The sequence below is a fragment of the Stegastes partitus genome, unplaced genomic scaffold, assembly GCF_000690725.1.
Source record: "Stegastes partitus isolate 25-593 unplaced genomic scaffold, Stegastes_partitus-1.0.2 Scaffold2050, whole genome shotgun sequence".
NCBI classification, from domain to species: Eukaryota; Metazoa; Chordata; class Actinopteri; family Pomacentridae; genus Stegastes; species Stegastes partitus.
Genome location: NW_007579781.1, coordinates 72053 through 86710, shown reverse-complemented (window position 1 = coordinate 86710; position 14658 = coordinate 72053). Strand labels below are relative to the sequence as shown.

General features: G+C 49.0%; 3 protein-coding genes across 4 annotated transcripts; 1 reads left to right on the top strand and 2 right to left on the bottom strand.

The window, feature by feature from the left end:
- Positions 1–1686: 1686 nt before the first annotated feature.
- Positions 1687–3917, bottom strand: LOC103373713 (transforming growth factor beta-2; the record flags this gene model as incomplete). Its single annotated transcript, XM_008303677.1, has 1 exon — positions 1687–3917. A coding segment is annotated over exon 1 (382 nt), but the record flags the coding sequence as incomplete, so codon positions are not given.
- An 87-nt stretch (positions 3918–4004) lies between these two features.
- rrp15 (ribosomal RNA processing 15 homolog) lies at positions 4005–8136 on the bottom strand. Of its 2 annotated transcripts, none has more exons than XM_008303675.1 (5): positions 8083–8136; positions 6544–6827; positions 5634–5731; positions 5361–5550; positions 4005–4421 (listed from the first exon to the last, which is right to left on the bottom strand). In XM_008303675.1, the coding sequence occupies exons 1-5, from the start codon at positions 8114–8116 to the stop codon at positions 4275–4277; spliced, it is 753 nt and encodes a 250-aa protein (XP_008301897.1). In that variant the 5' UTR covers positions 8117–8136; the 3' UTR covers positions 4005–4274. The 2 variants fall into 2 exon arrangements, with proteins under 2 accessions (XP_008301897.1, XP_008301898.1); XM_008303676.1 differs by having other exon boundaries at positions 6544–6824; positions 8083–8131.
- A 2528-nt stretch (positions 8137–10664) lies between these two features.
- LOC103373711 (uncharacterized) lies at positions 10665–13736 on the top strand. Its single transcript, XM_008303674.1, has 2 exons — positions 10665–10735; positions 11362–13736. Exon 2 carries the CDS (start codon positions 11367–11369, stop codon positions 12858–12860), a length of 1494 nt encoding a protein of 497 aa, XP_008301896.1. The 5' UTR covers positions 10665–10735; positions 11362–11366; the 3' UTR covers positions 12861–13736.
- The last annotated feature ends 922 nt before the right edge of the window (positions 13737–14658 follow it).

The following is a 14658-nucleotide window of genomic DNA, read 5'->3' as shown; positions in this document are numbered from 1 at the left end:
CTGGTCTCTGGTTCTGATCCGTGCTGCATCTATTCATTGATCCAGTAGGATGGATTCTCCTTCAGTCTCTCTGAGGAAACTCTGGCTGCAGCTCATCCTGAAGCTCTCTGGATGTTTCCTGTTGGTCACAGCTGAGTCAGTGGTGGAGGATCAGAACCAGGAGGAGGAAGGTTCTGGTTCTGCAGGGTCAGAACCACGAGGAAGGTTGTGGTTTCTTGGTTTTAAGCTCAAACTTGAAAATCGGACAATTAGTTTTTACAGTTTCAGGCTGACAAATGGTGTTCATTGTAGAGATGGAAAACAAACAAACAAAGAAACAAACAAACAAAGAAACAGGCCTTGAACGCTGCTGGCAGGTTCGGGTGTTCAGAGCGTTACTCTGATGGGTTACGTTGAGTTTCTTTCGTCTGATGTGTTTCTGATCATTTTCTCCACATCGGAGGTCAGAGGTGGAGGACTCAGGACGCCACATCCGCCCGAAGGACTGTGACTAAAACTGTGTTTCCTCTGCAGAAGTGATAAACAGAATGTGGTTTCCAAATTATAAATGGAGAAGCTGGTTTCAGCAGACTGGTTTCAACACACCTCATACCTCTGAGGTGTCAGCATTCGCTTCACTTCACTTCAGTGGAATGTTGGAAAATCATCCACGCAGCAGAGCCGTGAGTCAGATGCAGCGCTGTGTCCAGTCCACTGCAGCTGGGACACTAGTGTCGCCGACTTGCTGGGTTTCTCTACACCTAGATCATGTTGTCAACTGGAACCTGACACACTGAAGTGGGAGTAACTGTGCGCTTTTACCAGCAGAGCTCCTGTTAGTCTGGAACATCTAAAGACTTCCCCGCCTGTGGTTCTTGTTGGGATTTTAGTAACAGAAAACAGTTTGTCATGCAGTGACGTCTCAGCGGCATCTCGCTCAAAAAGCAAAATGTGAACAAATCCAAAAGCTCTGAAACCGTCAGACTCATCCACAGGCAGATGGAAGCAAGACCAAAAGCACATGAAGGAGGCAGCTAGAGAGGATCTGTAAGAGCCTCACAGAGCTGACACTCAGAACAATACAAGGAACTCTACAACAACAACAACACGACCACGTCTCTGCAGCGCCGTGAGTCAGTTAAAGTGCCACCTGCAGATACTTCAATGGTCCTCACAGAGCCATGGTTCCACCTCCGGGTCAGAACATCCAGTCAGGTATCACACAGAACGACAAACCGAAGACTTGACTGAGATCTGCTGAGGAACGACTGATGGTCCTGCAGCAGATGGCCCTCTGGTAGCTCACCTGTCTCAGGTGCTGTTGGATCCTGATCCATCCTGGCTCCATCTCAGGGATCAATTACAAGCAATCAGCTTCTCTCCAATTCCTGATAAATATCTGCAGCCTGATGCTGCAGATATTTAAAATACTCAGAGGAAAAACTCCTCAACAGATGGAAGCAACAAACTTCAACCTGGGCTACAGTCGTTGTTCATGAGATGAGAGTCGCGTTTGTGGTTTGGACTCTGTGAACAAAGAACAGACTGACTGTTCCCGGTGAACTTTGTGGACACAGCAACTCTCTGATACCTGACAACAACCTCATGCAGCAAAGCATCATGGGAAGGATTTTCCAGAACAATCACAAACACACGTGATGGCACTGAAACACGCACCGACACACATACAGTAACACACACACTTACTCTCTGACGGGTAAAACGGCTGCATGTCGATCTTGTGCACCTCCTTTGCGTAATATTCCTCCTCGCTGCGCTGCCGCTCGCACGTTGCCGCGCGTTCGTTGGCCTTCTCCTGCAGCAGGTCCCGGGTGCTGTTGTAAATGGCCACGATGTCCCGGGACACCTCTCCCGGCTCGGGGAAGTCCTCCGGGGGGCTGGAGAGCTTCAGCTTGCTCAGGATCTGCCCTCGGATGGCCTCGATGCGCTTTTTCCTGAACTGCTCCATGTCCAGCGTGCTGCATGTGGACAGGCTGAGAGCCACGGTGGCCAGGTCCAGAGTGAGGAACAGAACGACGAGGAACACGTTCATGTTTCCTCCAGAGAACTCAAATATTCTGATTACCATAAATTAAATCCACTGTTAAATGCCAGACACACGCATTTCTCCAGCAACAGTCACAGCGGGCAGCAGTGACGGAACGAGCCCGGACAGTTGTTTCAAAGTCGTCTGGATCTAATTCCTCAGTTTCAGTAAAGTGTTCCTGAAAATCCATTCAACACTCCGCTACGGAGAGCTGCAGCTGTCGGGGGAGGGTGGATCTGATCCTGGCTGACGGGAACGCACAGATGTGTCCGTGCGCCCCACAAAGCTGTGGATGGAAACAGGCACTGAAAGCGGAGTCTTCATCAGCGGGACGCGCAGCTGTGCAGCCTGCGGGACCGAGCGCACCTCCGCCGCATCAGCGCGCTCAGCAGCAGCCCTCCAAGCCGCTCCACCGACACCAGCCTGCTGCCAGCTCCGGAGTCTGTGGGTCGGTGCTCAGCGCGTCGATCTGCAGCGCATTGCACTCCCCGGGCAGGAAACAAAGTCTGTAAAAAACATCAGGTCCGGACGTTGAGCGGGGACACAAGGTGCCAACTTTTGATCGGCTGCCTCCTGAAAGCGACGTCACAAAGTTGTGCTTTAACGGTGTAAAGTTTTACTTCAACAGCAGGATCTCAAGCCGAACCTACCGAACAACAGTGACCAGCTCGGAGTCCGTCCTGCTCTACGGCAGAGCGCTTTTACGCGTCTTCTTCAGCCCGCCGAGTCGGGAACGGCTCGTCTCTCTGCGCTGCAGACGGACAACAGCGGCGCTGGAAGGAGCTCTGTACCGGACACAAGTCTGCTCCCCCCCGCTGCCAGCCTCTGGTCCGGGCCGTGGTCCTCACCTTTCGGAGCCTGGACCCACAAATTCCACGTTACCACACGGTCTACTGTAAACAGCAGAGAGCTGTGCCCAATGGGACCGCGCGGCGGCGGATAATGGCACTCTGGACTCTCGTGCGTCATGACGCAGGGTCCTAAAGCCGGTCAGCGCGAGACCCCGTTTCTGAGGCGCCACAGAGGAACTGCTGTGGTTTTCTGGACCCGATACTGTCCGAGAATATGTCTGGTTTCCTAGGATGGACACTTGCTAACAATCTGATTTTGTAGACTGAAAAATTTAAAAGAAAGTGGTGTTGTTTGACTGGACTCTCTAAGAACTAGATTTTCAAGAAATTCTTTCAAAGAATTTGCAGGTTTTCGAAACTGGACACTTTCTAAGAATCTGTGTCTTTCTAGGATGGGCACTTTATAAGAATCGGATTTTTCTGAACTGGAATCTTTTGAGGAATTTGGTTGTTTTGACTGGACACTTTCTAAGAATCTGTTTGATTTCTACAAATCCTCCTTCAATTTATAAACAAGCTCATCTTTTAAAGATCTGCTGAAACCTGTTCCAGAACACATGCGCTCCCAGCGCCGCCCTGAAAACTGCACAATATCAAACGTACGTTTCCCTAATGTTTGATGGTTCCCTGTTTTAAAGGTGATTTTGTTTATGGACCATTCCCTGCATGGCGCCCACTACAGGCCACAGGTTCAACTCAAATACGGTGGAGGAAACCTGTGGATGATCATTATTCTACAGAAACATGTGAATAAGTGCAGAGTCCACGTGTCTTCAGCTCTCCACTGAGGGAAGCTGTGCCGTCCACTTCATCAGAGGCTTTATTCTGTCATCAGGCCCAGTTCACTGGAAAACAGTCATGTTCTGACAGACTGACCATCTGACATCATAGAAAAGCTAAACTGTGACTTACTGAGCACCACAGACAGACGTCAGCCGTAAGCTGGGAGGTTTCACGCTGATGTTTGTTTCTACATCTAACTTATGGTTTTAATAAAAGACGAATCAGTTTTTCCTCCAACTCTGATCCATGACGCTCAGCCCAGCAGCTCTTCATCCACCACACTCCTCTGCTTCATTTCTGTCTGGATTCTGGAGGTTTTCACAAAGAAGTTTGTTCATTTATCATTTAAAGCCTCATTTATACATTTTATTCATCAAAACACGTAAAAAACAGTCCAACAGTTTGCAGACAGTATATTCTGATTCATGGGACGACAACAGCAGGTCTCCAGAACCGGAGCAACCTTTAACTCATTAAATCTGATTTCATCCAATGATCGCGTCTATTCTGCAAGTTTATGCAAATGAGTGTGTTTCTAATGATACAATCCCTAATTTGCATATTTAAATAAAACATTTCAGAAAACTTCGTATTGCCAAAGTGTCTCCAGTCCATCAGTCTGAATCGCTGCCCTGCTCTCCTCCTGCAGGAGCTCCAGCCTCCTCTCGGTCGCTGTCTTTGTCCCAGTCCTTCATGGAGGCTTCCATCATGAAGTCCTCTCTGAGCACGCTCCAGGCCGGCTTCTCCTGCGCTGCAGCAGCCTGCAAACACACACACACAGACACACAGACACACACGCACACACACACACACGCACGCACACACACACACACACACACACAGAGGTTACACTGCAGCCCACGCTCACCCTTTCCTACGCTCACCCGTCCCCCTGGAACCTCCTCATAGAACTCTGAAAGAGTTTCCATCTTTGGATTCATTCTGAACCTGAAAGGCTCAAACAGACAGAAGCCGTTTTCACCAGACGTCATCGGTTCTGTGCTCAGACTGATCCAGATTACTGGATCAATACGAGGTCAGAATTATTCACTGATTTTACAGACAAATCATTTTTTACTGCATCTTAATATTTAATCAGTCAGAGTTCTGCTTTCACTTCCTGCTGATGTTCACTCTGCATCAGAACCAGCTGAACAGAACCTGCAGCTGAACTCAGAATCACCTGCAGGCTGAATAGGAATGAAACTGAACCAGAACTCCTCCCAGATCATCTGCTGATCTACACACTGCAGTTTCCAGACGTTCCCTAAACGCCTCACTCGTCTCCATCAGTTACAGCTGAAGCCACGTTTACCTGAAACCAGGTGAGTTTATCCACCTGAACGGTTTCCATCCATCCTCTAACTGGGATCGTCCGTCACGTGTGCAGCTCTACAACCACTGACTCTTTTCGTTGTGCCTGTATTTATCAGAGCAGCAGAGAGAGACGGGAAAGAGAAGGACGGGGAGAGACCTGCAGGCCCGGTCCGGAGTCGAACCCGTGACCTGATCAGGTTGTGCTGCCGCGGTGCCCGGACTCCTCCCAGAGTTCTCTGCTGCTCAGCAAACTCTTTTCAATAAAGTTAAATAAACTCAGCGTCTCTCAGAACCTTGAATCGGACTGAATGAGGTTCTCTCCATGGAAATAAGACCTGTGAGAGTTTTTTGTGTCAAACAGCAGAACACTGAAGTGAACTCACAGCTGGCTTCTCGGTCCGGTCTGAACTCCTGCCGCCTCCTTCGGCCCGCCGCAGCACATCGATGAAGTCTTTCTTGGACACCGATGACAGAACTTTGGCCTTCTTCCTCTCGGAGCCTCCTGCCTCCTTCACCTTGTCGTCCACGGTCTTCTGGTGTTTCCTCACAGCGTTGAAGAGCTGCACCACCCCTCTGAGCACAACAACACGTCAGCACCAGCAGCGACTCACCTGCTTCTGACAGCGTGGAGGACAGCGGCGGGAGCAGATGCTTACCTGGTAGCGATCCTCTGCAGAGCTCTCTCAGCATCTCGGTCCTTCACGACGTCAGGTTTCTCCCTGAACATCATCTCCCACGTTCGCTTCTTGTCATCCTGTTGGACACGAACACGCCATCAGAACCAGCTGGTTCTGTATCTACAGTGACTGAGTGCATTTACTGAAGCCATGCAACGCTTCACTTTCACACCAGGAATGCTTTCAGTCACGCAGAACTGAGTCCAAATGAAACCTTTAAATCTGTGTTTTTTCTACGTTTTTCAGGCGACTCGGTTTCAGGAAACAACTGAATTTCCCTTCTGGGATAAATTAAGTATTTTTCATTTCATCACCGTCTAAAAACAAGATCTTTTGCTTTTGTGAGCATCATTGTTTTGGGATGTATGACGGCAGCAGTTTAATGCCTGTGACATATAACCACAGAAACGAGTGTGTATACAGACGGTTCTGGTGGGTTCTGGAGGTAAAACAGTCCTTCCATTGTCTAGAACTTGGTTCTGACCAACCACCATCACACATGCTGATATGAACCTGGAAAGTTTACCCACAATGCACTTTGTAAAGTTTCCTCTGGTGAATGATCAGAACCAGAACCACATCCAGGGTACCACTGATTGTTTCTGTGACTCTGTGTCATAGACATTAAACTGGTACCACTATAAGACATCCCATAATACTGATGCTACCAGCTGCTGATAGAGGACGTGAACAGAACCAGAACACATCAGAGGACGTGAACAGAACCAGAACACATCCAGGTACCAGCGATTGACTTGGCTCAGATTTAGCTGATCTTATGTGACTTGATGTTCAGAAACGCTGTCAGCAGCTTTCTGAGGAACTGCTGGGTTCTACTCTCTGAGCTCAGCAGAGGTTCATCTGGACCGTGTGGTGCCACTGTCTGCACCTGCTTCCTCCTCTCCAGCTGCTCCTGCTTCTCCTTCGCCTTCATCTTGTCCAGATCTTTGTTCTTCACCAGGATGCTGCTCTGGCCCTCCGAGGTCTTCTTCCCCAGGATCTTGGCCATGACTTCTGCCCATCCAGCGTTGGCGTTGTCATCCCCTCCCGCCTCCTCCTCCTCCTCCTCCTCCTCCTCCACATCACTCGGACCATCTCCATCATCTGACCTTCCATCCAGACTCCCTCCTTCAGAGTCACTGTGGTCCCCAGGCCGAGGAGCTGCATCGCCTGCTGGGTGGATAAGAGCAGATCAGAGGACGATGAAGCGAATAAACGGTTAGTTATTAGCATTACTAGCTATCCATCTGCTGGACCTTCAGTAGATGGTTTCCTACACAGATCTGAAACAGGAAGTGGCTGTTTCTCCACGAACATGAAGCCCAACATGTTTCTACTGACATAAAACGATCAACACCACCATGGTCACCGCTGAGGTGCAGCTGCTGATGAGGAATACTTTAACAAAACAAATATCAGAACTCTGGGTTCTTTCCTCTGTGACACTAAACTGAACACGTCTGGACCGAACCAGACCTCTGATGGGTTCATGCAGAAAACAATCAATAAAAGAAACATTCATTGGTTGGAGCTCAGAACATCTCACAGCTCGACCCGGGGCCTGGACTAGAAGCCAGACCAACAGACCAGGATATGTGTCAGAGGTCCAGCTTGACTAACCCTAACAACCCACTCAGGGTAACCGGTCCTACCACGGTGGTGATCAGCTCGGTAAGTGGACCCAGGTCTGTCTGATCTGAGTATGAGCGCATCCGCATAAATGGGCGGAGTTATGGGCCTCTGACCAATCAGGACTACGGACCAGTCTGGCTGCAGAGCGGCTCACTTTACCGCCGAGGAGCAGAACATCATCTGGACCAGATATGAAGAACATAAAACCATGATAGGAGCAGAAAGAGAGCAGAGCAGGAAGGAATGGTGGCAGGAAGCTGCTGCCTGTGTGGACGATCAGCTCATTAGTTTATCATAAAACCTGATCACTGCTCATCATGAAGGCTCGTATCAGACCAGCAGCACATCTCAGGACTCCTTTAGCTCCTGTGCTGCCTGATGGACAGACTCGTGGCCTATCTGACATGTTCTACCTCCAGCTGCAGCCCTGGAGGTGTAGAAAGGACGTGGGAGCAGATGGAGAACCAACAGAACCATGATCCAAAGCGGTGCAGCTCATTAACGTGTCCTACAGATACGAGCTTTCATTTTCTGTCCTTCTGGAGTTTTACGGCAGAGAACTGGTTTCCAGTGGAGGTGTTTTATACCAGTGGTCTCAACCTCCAGCAGAACCTGCTAGGTTACCATGGTGATGGACCCGGTAAGAAGAGAACCACCGTCGTAGGACTGAAGACCCAGGATTTACCCTGAAGATACCTCGCTGACCCCAGATCCTGCTTCTAGTCCAGAACCCCGGTCATTAGTTCGGACCGAAGCCAATAAACCCAGTTAACGTAATAAACCGAGTTACACTCACCGGCCAGCTGCACGTGAGCCTCCAGCAGGTCCATCGCTGAAAGTGTTCCGGGCAGAACAAGCAGCAGCCGCCGAAGGTTCCGCTGAGCTCTTCTTCTGTTCCACAAACCATGTGAAGGGTGCGACACCGCCACCTGCCGGAATGCAGCTGTAACAGCAGGTTGGCAGGTGAAAGAAGCGGAGCTCTCTGCTTCCTTCAGACTGAACCAGCTGATGACTGAAACCAGCAGGTTCTCTGCACTGATCCTGGACTTTCATGTGTAGAGCTGTGTCGCCCTGGGATGGACCGGCTACCTGTCCAGGTGAACCTGCTCCGCCCTACAGAGGACAGAGTAATGAACAGATGAACTGTTTCTGTTTTTTGCAGATGTCAGTCCTCCTCAGATCCTCCACATCCAGCTCGTCTCACTGGATCCCAGATGTACAACTTGTGGGTGCTGCCCAGCTGTCACATGCAGTCACGCATTAACTTTAGCTGTTTGGACTTCCTCCTCGCTGGCTGTATATTGTATCTATTGATGGCGTCACTGATGTGCAGGGCAGCAGGTGTTCCAGTTGTTCGGAGAGCATTGCTGCTTCCAACATCCGACCTGCAGACAGAACACCAGAAACAGAGTCCGTCTGTCCCAGAGAGTCGTCCAGCTCATTGCCATCTTTGTATAGAACTGGAGAAGCTTCTTGGATGAAGGTGAAACATTTTCAAGACACTTAAAGGGAGGTCCTGATAGGTTTAACTGAAGATTCTAGGAGTGTGGTAAATGTGCACTACGCCAGGATGTCCTGCTGCAGCCAGCTGATGTTCTGACCCACAGTCGTCTACAGCTGAACATGCTTCACAGTTTGAACAAGCCTCAGAGCACAAACAGGGGGTTTCACAATGCAGCCGACCGTAGGATCCTGCATGAAGCAGTAACAGAAAAAGACAGAAGCCGAGGTGTGGAATGCAGAGAATGTTATCTGATGCTGTGACTGAGCTGCTGTCACGCTACAGTCACTGCAGAGGCACGTCATCACAGTCTGGGTTTGAAGTTCTGAACTTAGAAGAGCAGAGTTTTAAAATGCTGCACAGCTGATCTGTGATTTATCTTCACGTCTACCTCAGTTTTACATGACTTTGGCTGTACATCAGTTTGTATATAAACCAGCTGGGCTGCAAACTACAGAAACACACCGAAGCCTTCAGTCAGATAGGCAGACAGCAGCTGATTGGTCACGTAGTCACGCTGTCAGGCTGAAACATGAGCACACGTTATTTTACCAGAAGTTTAAAAGGTGCAGCGGTACCGACTGACCGGCATCATGAAGAAACCTTCAACGTCAGGATAATTCAATCTAAAGCTCTGTTATTCAGATCAGATGGTTCAGTCAGCATCTAAACCAATGTGCTGTGAGAGCAGGTGAGAGCAGGTGCTTCCCATCATGCCCTGGGCCGTGCAGTCAGAGTTCCTACAAACATCATCACAACAGAAACACATTACAGTTCAAACAACAGGGAGAGTAAATGTATAAAAGAGACACGAGCAGAAATCAAGGTTTAAGGCAAATTCAGATATAATTCAGAATACTGATAATACACAATAAGTTAAATACAACTTCCATTAATCATCAAAACACCACATATCCTGTCGTGGGTTGTGGGGGCGGAGCCTATCCCAGCTGACTGAGGTTCAGGCAGGCTACACCTGGACAGCTCACCTGTTCTCAAATACAACTTAAATAGTAATAATATTGCAAACCTACTGAAATGCTGTACTGCTTCTCAGGAGCTCACTTTAAAAACTCCTGATTTTAATTTACTGTGCCAAACCGTTTTTTTCTGAAGTTTCCTGTAAATCCTTTTTGGCTGTTTGTGAGAAGTGCTGAGGTGCTTTGTCTCCTCCTCCAAGCTGTGGAGGATTGAATCTGTCATCAGAAATAAAGGTGAGTTTATGAAGGACTAAAGGAACCAAAGGGTTGGGATGAGGCACTGACTTCCTGATGTGGAGCCAGAATTTAATAATAATGAAATCCATCCATCATATCTACACACCGCTTAGTCCTCATTCACACCTACGGACAATTTACAATCACCAATTAACCTCAGCATGTTTCTGGACTGTGGGAGGAAGCCGGAGAACCCGGAGAGAACCCACGCTGCACGGGGAGAACATGGAGACTCCACGCAGGAAGATCCCGGGTGTCCTCACCGGGACGCCAACCGACGACCTTCTAGCTGTGAGGCCACGGTGCTAACCACGGTGCTAACCCGAACCCGAACCACCTGCTGCCCTATATGAAATCTAAATCAGTCATTTGTAATCTAATATCAGAGACAATACTCTACTGTAGAAGTAATCAGATTACTGTGACATAATGCAGTTTAGAATCAACTGACATTTAAATGATATGGCTGCAGTCACTGCTGTTGGCTGTTTGTGCCAAAGCACCTGCATCCTTGGAGACACCACGTGACACTAAACATGAGTGTGGACCTGAGATCCTGCAGATTAGGACTGGAAGAACCTGCAGAGGGAGTGTCCTGTATGTCACAGAACTCTTTCTACCACATCTTATTTTACGCTGGCTGCTGTTAGAAGGAAGATCTGCAGAAGGTTTGACATCAAGTCCGGTGGAAGAGGGTTCTTCAGTCTGCTGCCATCTGTCAACAAAACTTGGTAAAGACATGTCCACTTCTTATTCATTCATCTCTGTGTTAGTGATGAGCTGTGCGTGTGCTTTCCTGCTTATTTAAGTTACGCTTGACAGCAACGATGTCCAGCGATCGCTGCTTCCATTCTCTACATGCTCTACATGCACAAGTCACTTCAAGTGAATGCAGGGTCTCAGTATTGAGTTTGTCTTTTCTGGCGTTCACTTTTCAACCTGTCTGTGCCACAGTTTACATTACGAAATGTTGGAGTCACATGCAGAATGTGAGCAGATAGGAATCCTGGTTGAACCTGACCGACCGGTCTGACGGCAGCTTCACACATGAACTCGTTCACTGAAACTCTTAAACAGAGAAACACAAATTCACTTTTCCATAAAAATGTGGCCTTTGTTTAGTCACTGAAAAATGTTGCATTTCAGGCAGCATCATGTTCCTGACGACAGAATAAGACGTCTTTCCTTCATCATGGGAGAGAACGTCTTTATTTGTCATTCTTTGTGTAAAATGCTTCTAAAACGTTGGCTTCAGGAAAACAAGCAGGAAAGAGAGCAGAACAGTCAGTTAGGGTTGCTGGCTCTGACACACTGAACGATATTCACACGCCTCCGTAACTGTGCCTTCATGTTTCAGGAAGCATGAGCCGTTTGAAGGAGGCCGCTGTGGGCTTTGCACTGGGAGCAGTGGGAGGCTGCATACTGGGAGCCACAGAGGACCCAGTAGACCAGAGCCTGTTGGCGCTGACTGCTGCTGGTCCACTGAAGCCAGTGATGGAGGAGGTCCGGACGGTGGGAGCGCTGGGACTGGGCACCCTGATGGGAGCTGCGTCCCTGACGGCAGCGATGACGTCAGCGATGGCGGGCGTGATTCTGGCAGCGGCGGTAGCTTCGGTGTTTGTGGCCATGAGGAACTGTGGCTCCTCCCACACGCCCTCTGCTGGCCTGTGGGCATCAGCAGGACTCGCCGCCGCCTTCGGCACGACGCTCAGCGGCGCTACGTTCGGCCTTGTGGTGGAATGGATCGTACAGAGTTACGGCATGGTGGGGCTCCTGTGGGCGCTGAGCTTGTTCACGGTGCTCAAACCGCCGCTGCGCTTCGTTTTCCAGCTGCTCTGGAAGCAGGGAACAGCCTGCTGCAGTCTGGGAAATGACGCCCGGGCCCAAGACAGGACTCATATCGAGGCTGCAGAGCTGCAGCAGAAACAGAGGATGGCTGTGCAGATAGAGCAGAAGATCCTGATTCTGGAGAAAGGAGGCAGCACCAGTGGGTCGGAGCACCAGAGGAGCTGGGCCGCCGAGCGCCAGGAGAGGGAGGGCATCGAGAGGAGGAAGATGGAGGCAGATCAGGCAGCGGCGGAGCAGAGAACCATCCAGGACTGGATCGACACTGTGGTGGTCAAACACGTGGACTTCATGGCGTTCTCAGGCGTCCCGATGACTGTGGTTGCCATAGTAACATCAGGGTTTGGGCTGTTTGGTTACGGAGGCCACCAGTCAGTGTTTATAGTGCTGCTCGCCTTAGTGGCCGTCATCGCCTACTACCTCCTGAAATCTCAGGACTTTAAGTTCTGGATGTTGGTCGGATGCATGGGCATGCTCGCCTCGTTTGTCATCGCCATGCTGACGCTGCACGCCGGTCAGGTGGTCGTCACGGCCGCAATGAAGATGAAAGCAGCGGGCCAGAAACTGTCCAGAGAAGACATCAGCACTCGCATGAACCAGCAGTCCTCTGTGGAAGCTCTGAACACAGCCTTCTTTGCGGCCAGACTCTGCCAGCTGGGTCTGGGGGCAACAGTAGGGGGCGCTCTGGTGCAGCGGGGGGCAGGGCAGGTGAAGGTGATTGTGGGGGCAGCTGTGGTGGCGGCAGGTTTACTGGTTGTGGTGGAAGTTTTAGCCCCAGCTCTGGGAGAAGGGGCTACATCTGGGGCTCTGCTGGGTGTGGTAGCAGCAGCTGGGGTATCAGTGGGGGCAGCAGCAGCAGCAGCAGCGGGGGGGTGGGGCTCTTGGCCGGGAACTCTGGGAAATGTAGGAGGGTTAGTTATAGGAGCTCTAGTGGTGGGAAGGTGGCACATAGTGAACATCGGACTGCAGCTGCCGGTGGGATACGTGTTCGCAATGATCAACCCGTTTTAGCTCACAGTTCATCTGCTGTACTGCAATACTGTACTATTATACTGTACTGTAATGCTGTACTGTTATACTGTACTGTAATGCTGTACTGTTATACTGTACTATAATGCTGTACTGTTATACTGTATTATAATACTGTAGTATAATACTGTACTGTACTATAATACTGAACTGTACTACAATACTGTAATTCAATACTGTACTGTACTGTAATACTGTGCCGTCATATTGTACTGTACCATAATACCTTGCTGTCATACTGTACTGTGCTGTGTTGTAACTGGTAACTGATGCTAACCAAGAGCTATCAGTGTGTCAGCAGGTATGTTGAGCCTAAAGTCAGAATTTTCAATATCACGAATGTGTCTCTCTTTCAACCCGCTACATCTCCATGGTAACTGATGCTGTGGAGCTAGATTTCCGTGGTAAGTGATCGTGTGAAGCTAGGTCTCCATGGTAACTGATGCTGTGGAGTCAGATCTCCTTGGCAACTGATGTTGTGGAGCTAGGTCTCCATGGTAACTGATGCTAACCTGGTCCAGGTCCTGCTCAGCGTCTCCCTTTAACCAAACTGTTTCCTGATGATGATGTTTTCTCTGTGAACCTGCTGATCTGTACGTTACTGAAACACTGAATGAAGCAGTTACAGCATCACACACTGGAGGCATCTTGTTGCCATGGAAACCTATACTTCAGCTACTGATGCAGAAACCCCATAAACATGTTTCTGTGTTCGGTCTGTTTACATCCTGGTACTGCAGCTGATAGATCACTGATCAGAACATTGATTTTCTACTGGTATTGTCATAGAGACCATTTAATCAGGAGCATTGATTCACTTTAAATTGGACAAAAAATAAAGTGATTTCCTGCATTATGCGACAGCGTCAGACCTAAATGTTGAGCTTCATGTCTAAATGTATAAACATTCAGAGCTCTAATGGGCAGGTGTCAGAAATAAGCAGCTGCACTGAGATAACTGAGTGTGAAAATGAATGTATGAAGCAGCAGTCCCCTGTGAACCGATTTACAGGAACATGTTCCTTAATCCTCCACACCACTGGTCCGTTTACGATCAGCACCAACAGATAGGATCCGATGGAAGCCACCAGGGCGAAGCTTTCTTTGTGTTCGACAGAACGAGGTGTCGGATTCACCACTGACAGGGATGAAGGGGATGCAAAAGGAAAGTTGACCTGCTGCTCCAACTACAAGGAGGAGGAAGCAGCACAAACTTGACATTCAGACCAGCAGAGGCACTGACATGACTTGAGGATTTCCTTTCTGCTCATGAATAAAGTGCAAATCTGCTGCTGAGTCTTTAGCACTGTTCTCTTGTTGCTCTACTGCAGCATGGATCTCCTGTTTCACTTGTTGTCATGATCTGTCTTAATGAACAGGCCATTTATTCCAATGTATCTATTAGCATGCTGCTGACTGATTATATCAGTTTGTGGGAACATTCAGAAAAATCCGCCTCATCATCATGAAGCAGCTCATAACTCTGCAGGTTTTGTTTCCTACCAATAATCCACATTTTCTTCAACTATCTAAAAACTGGAACCTTGTCTTTCCACTCATCAGGTCCTACTGATGTCAGAGCCCCAGCAGTAGGTGACATGTGACCGAAGACATGATTCAGTAGAACATGGATCCATCCATAGATATATATACAGACACTTACAGGAACTGTTTGGGGATCAACACCAGCATGGTCGGAAACTTTTGCACTTAGAAGAGAAACAAATCAACAAGGGGAAATGTTGTTGGTAGAGTATGAAGATAAAGTTACCACCACCAT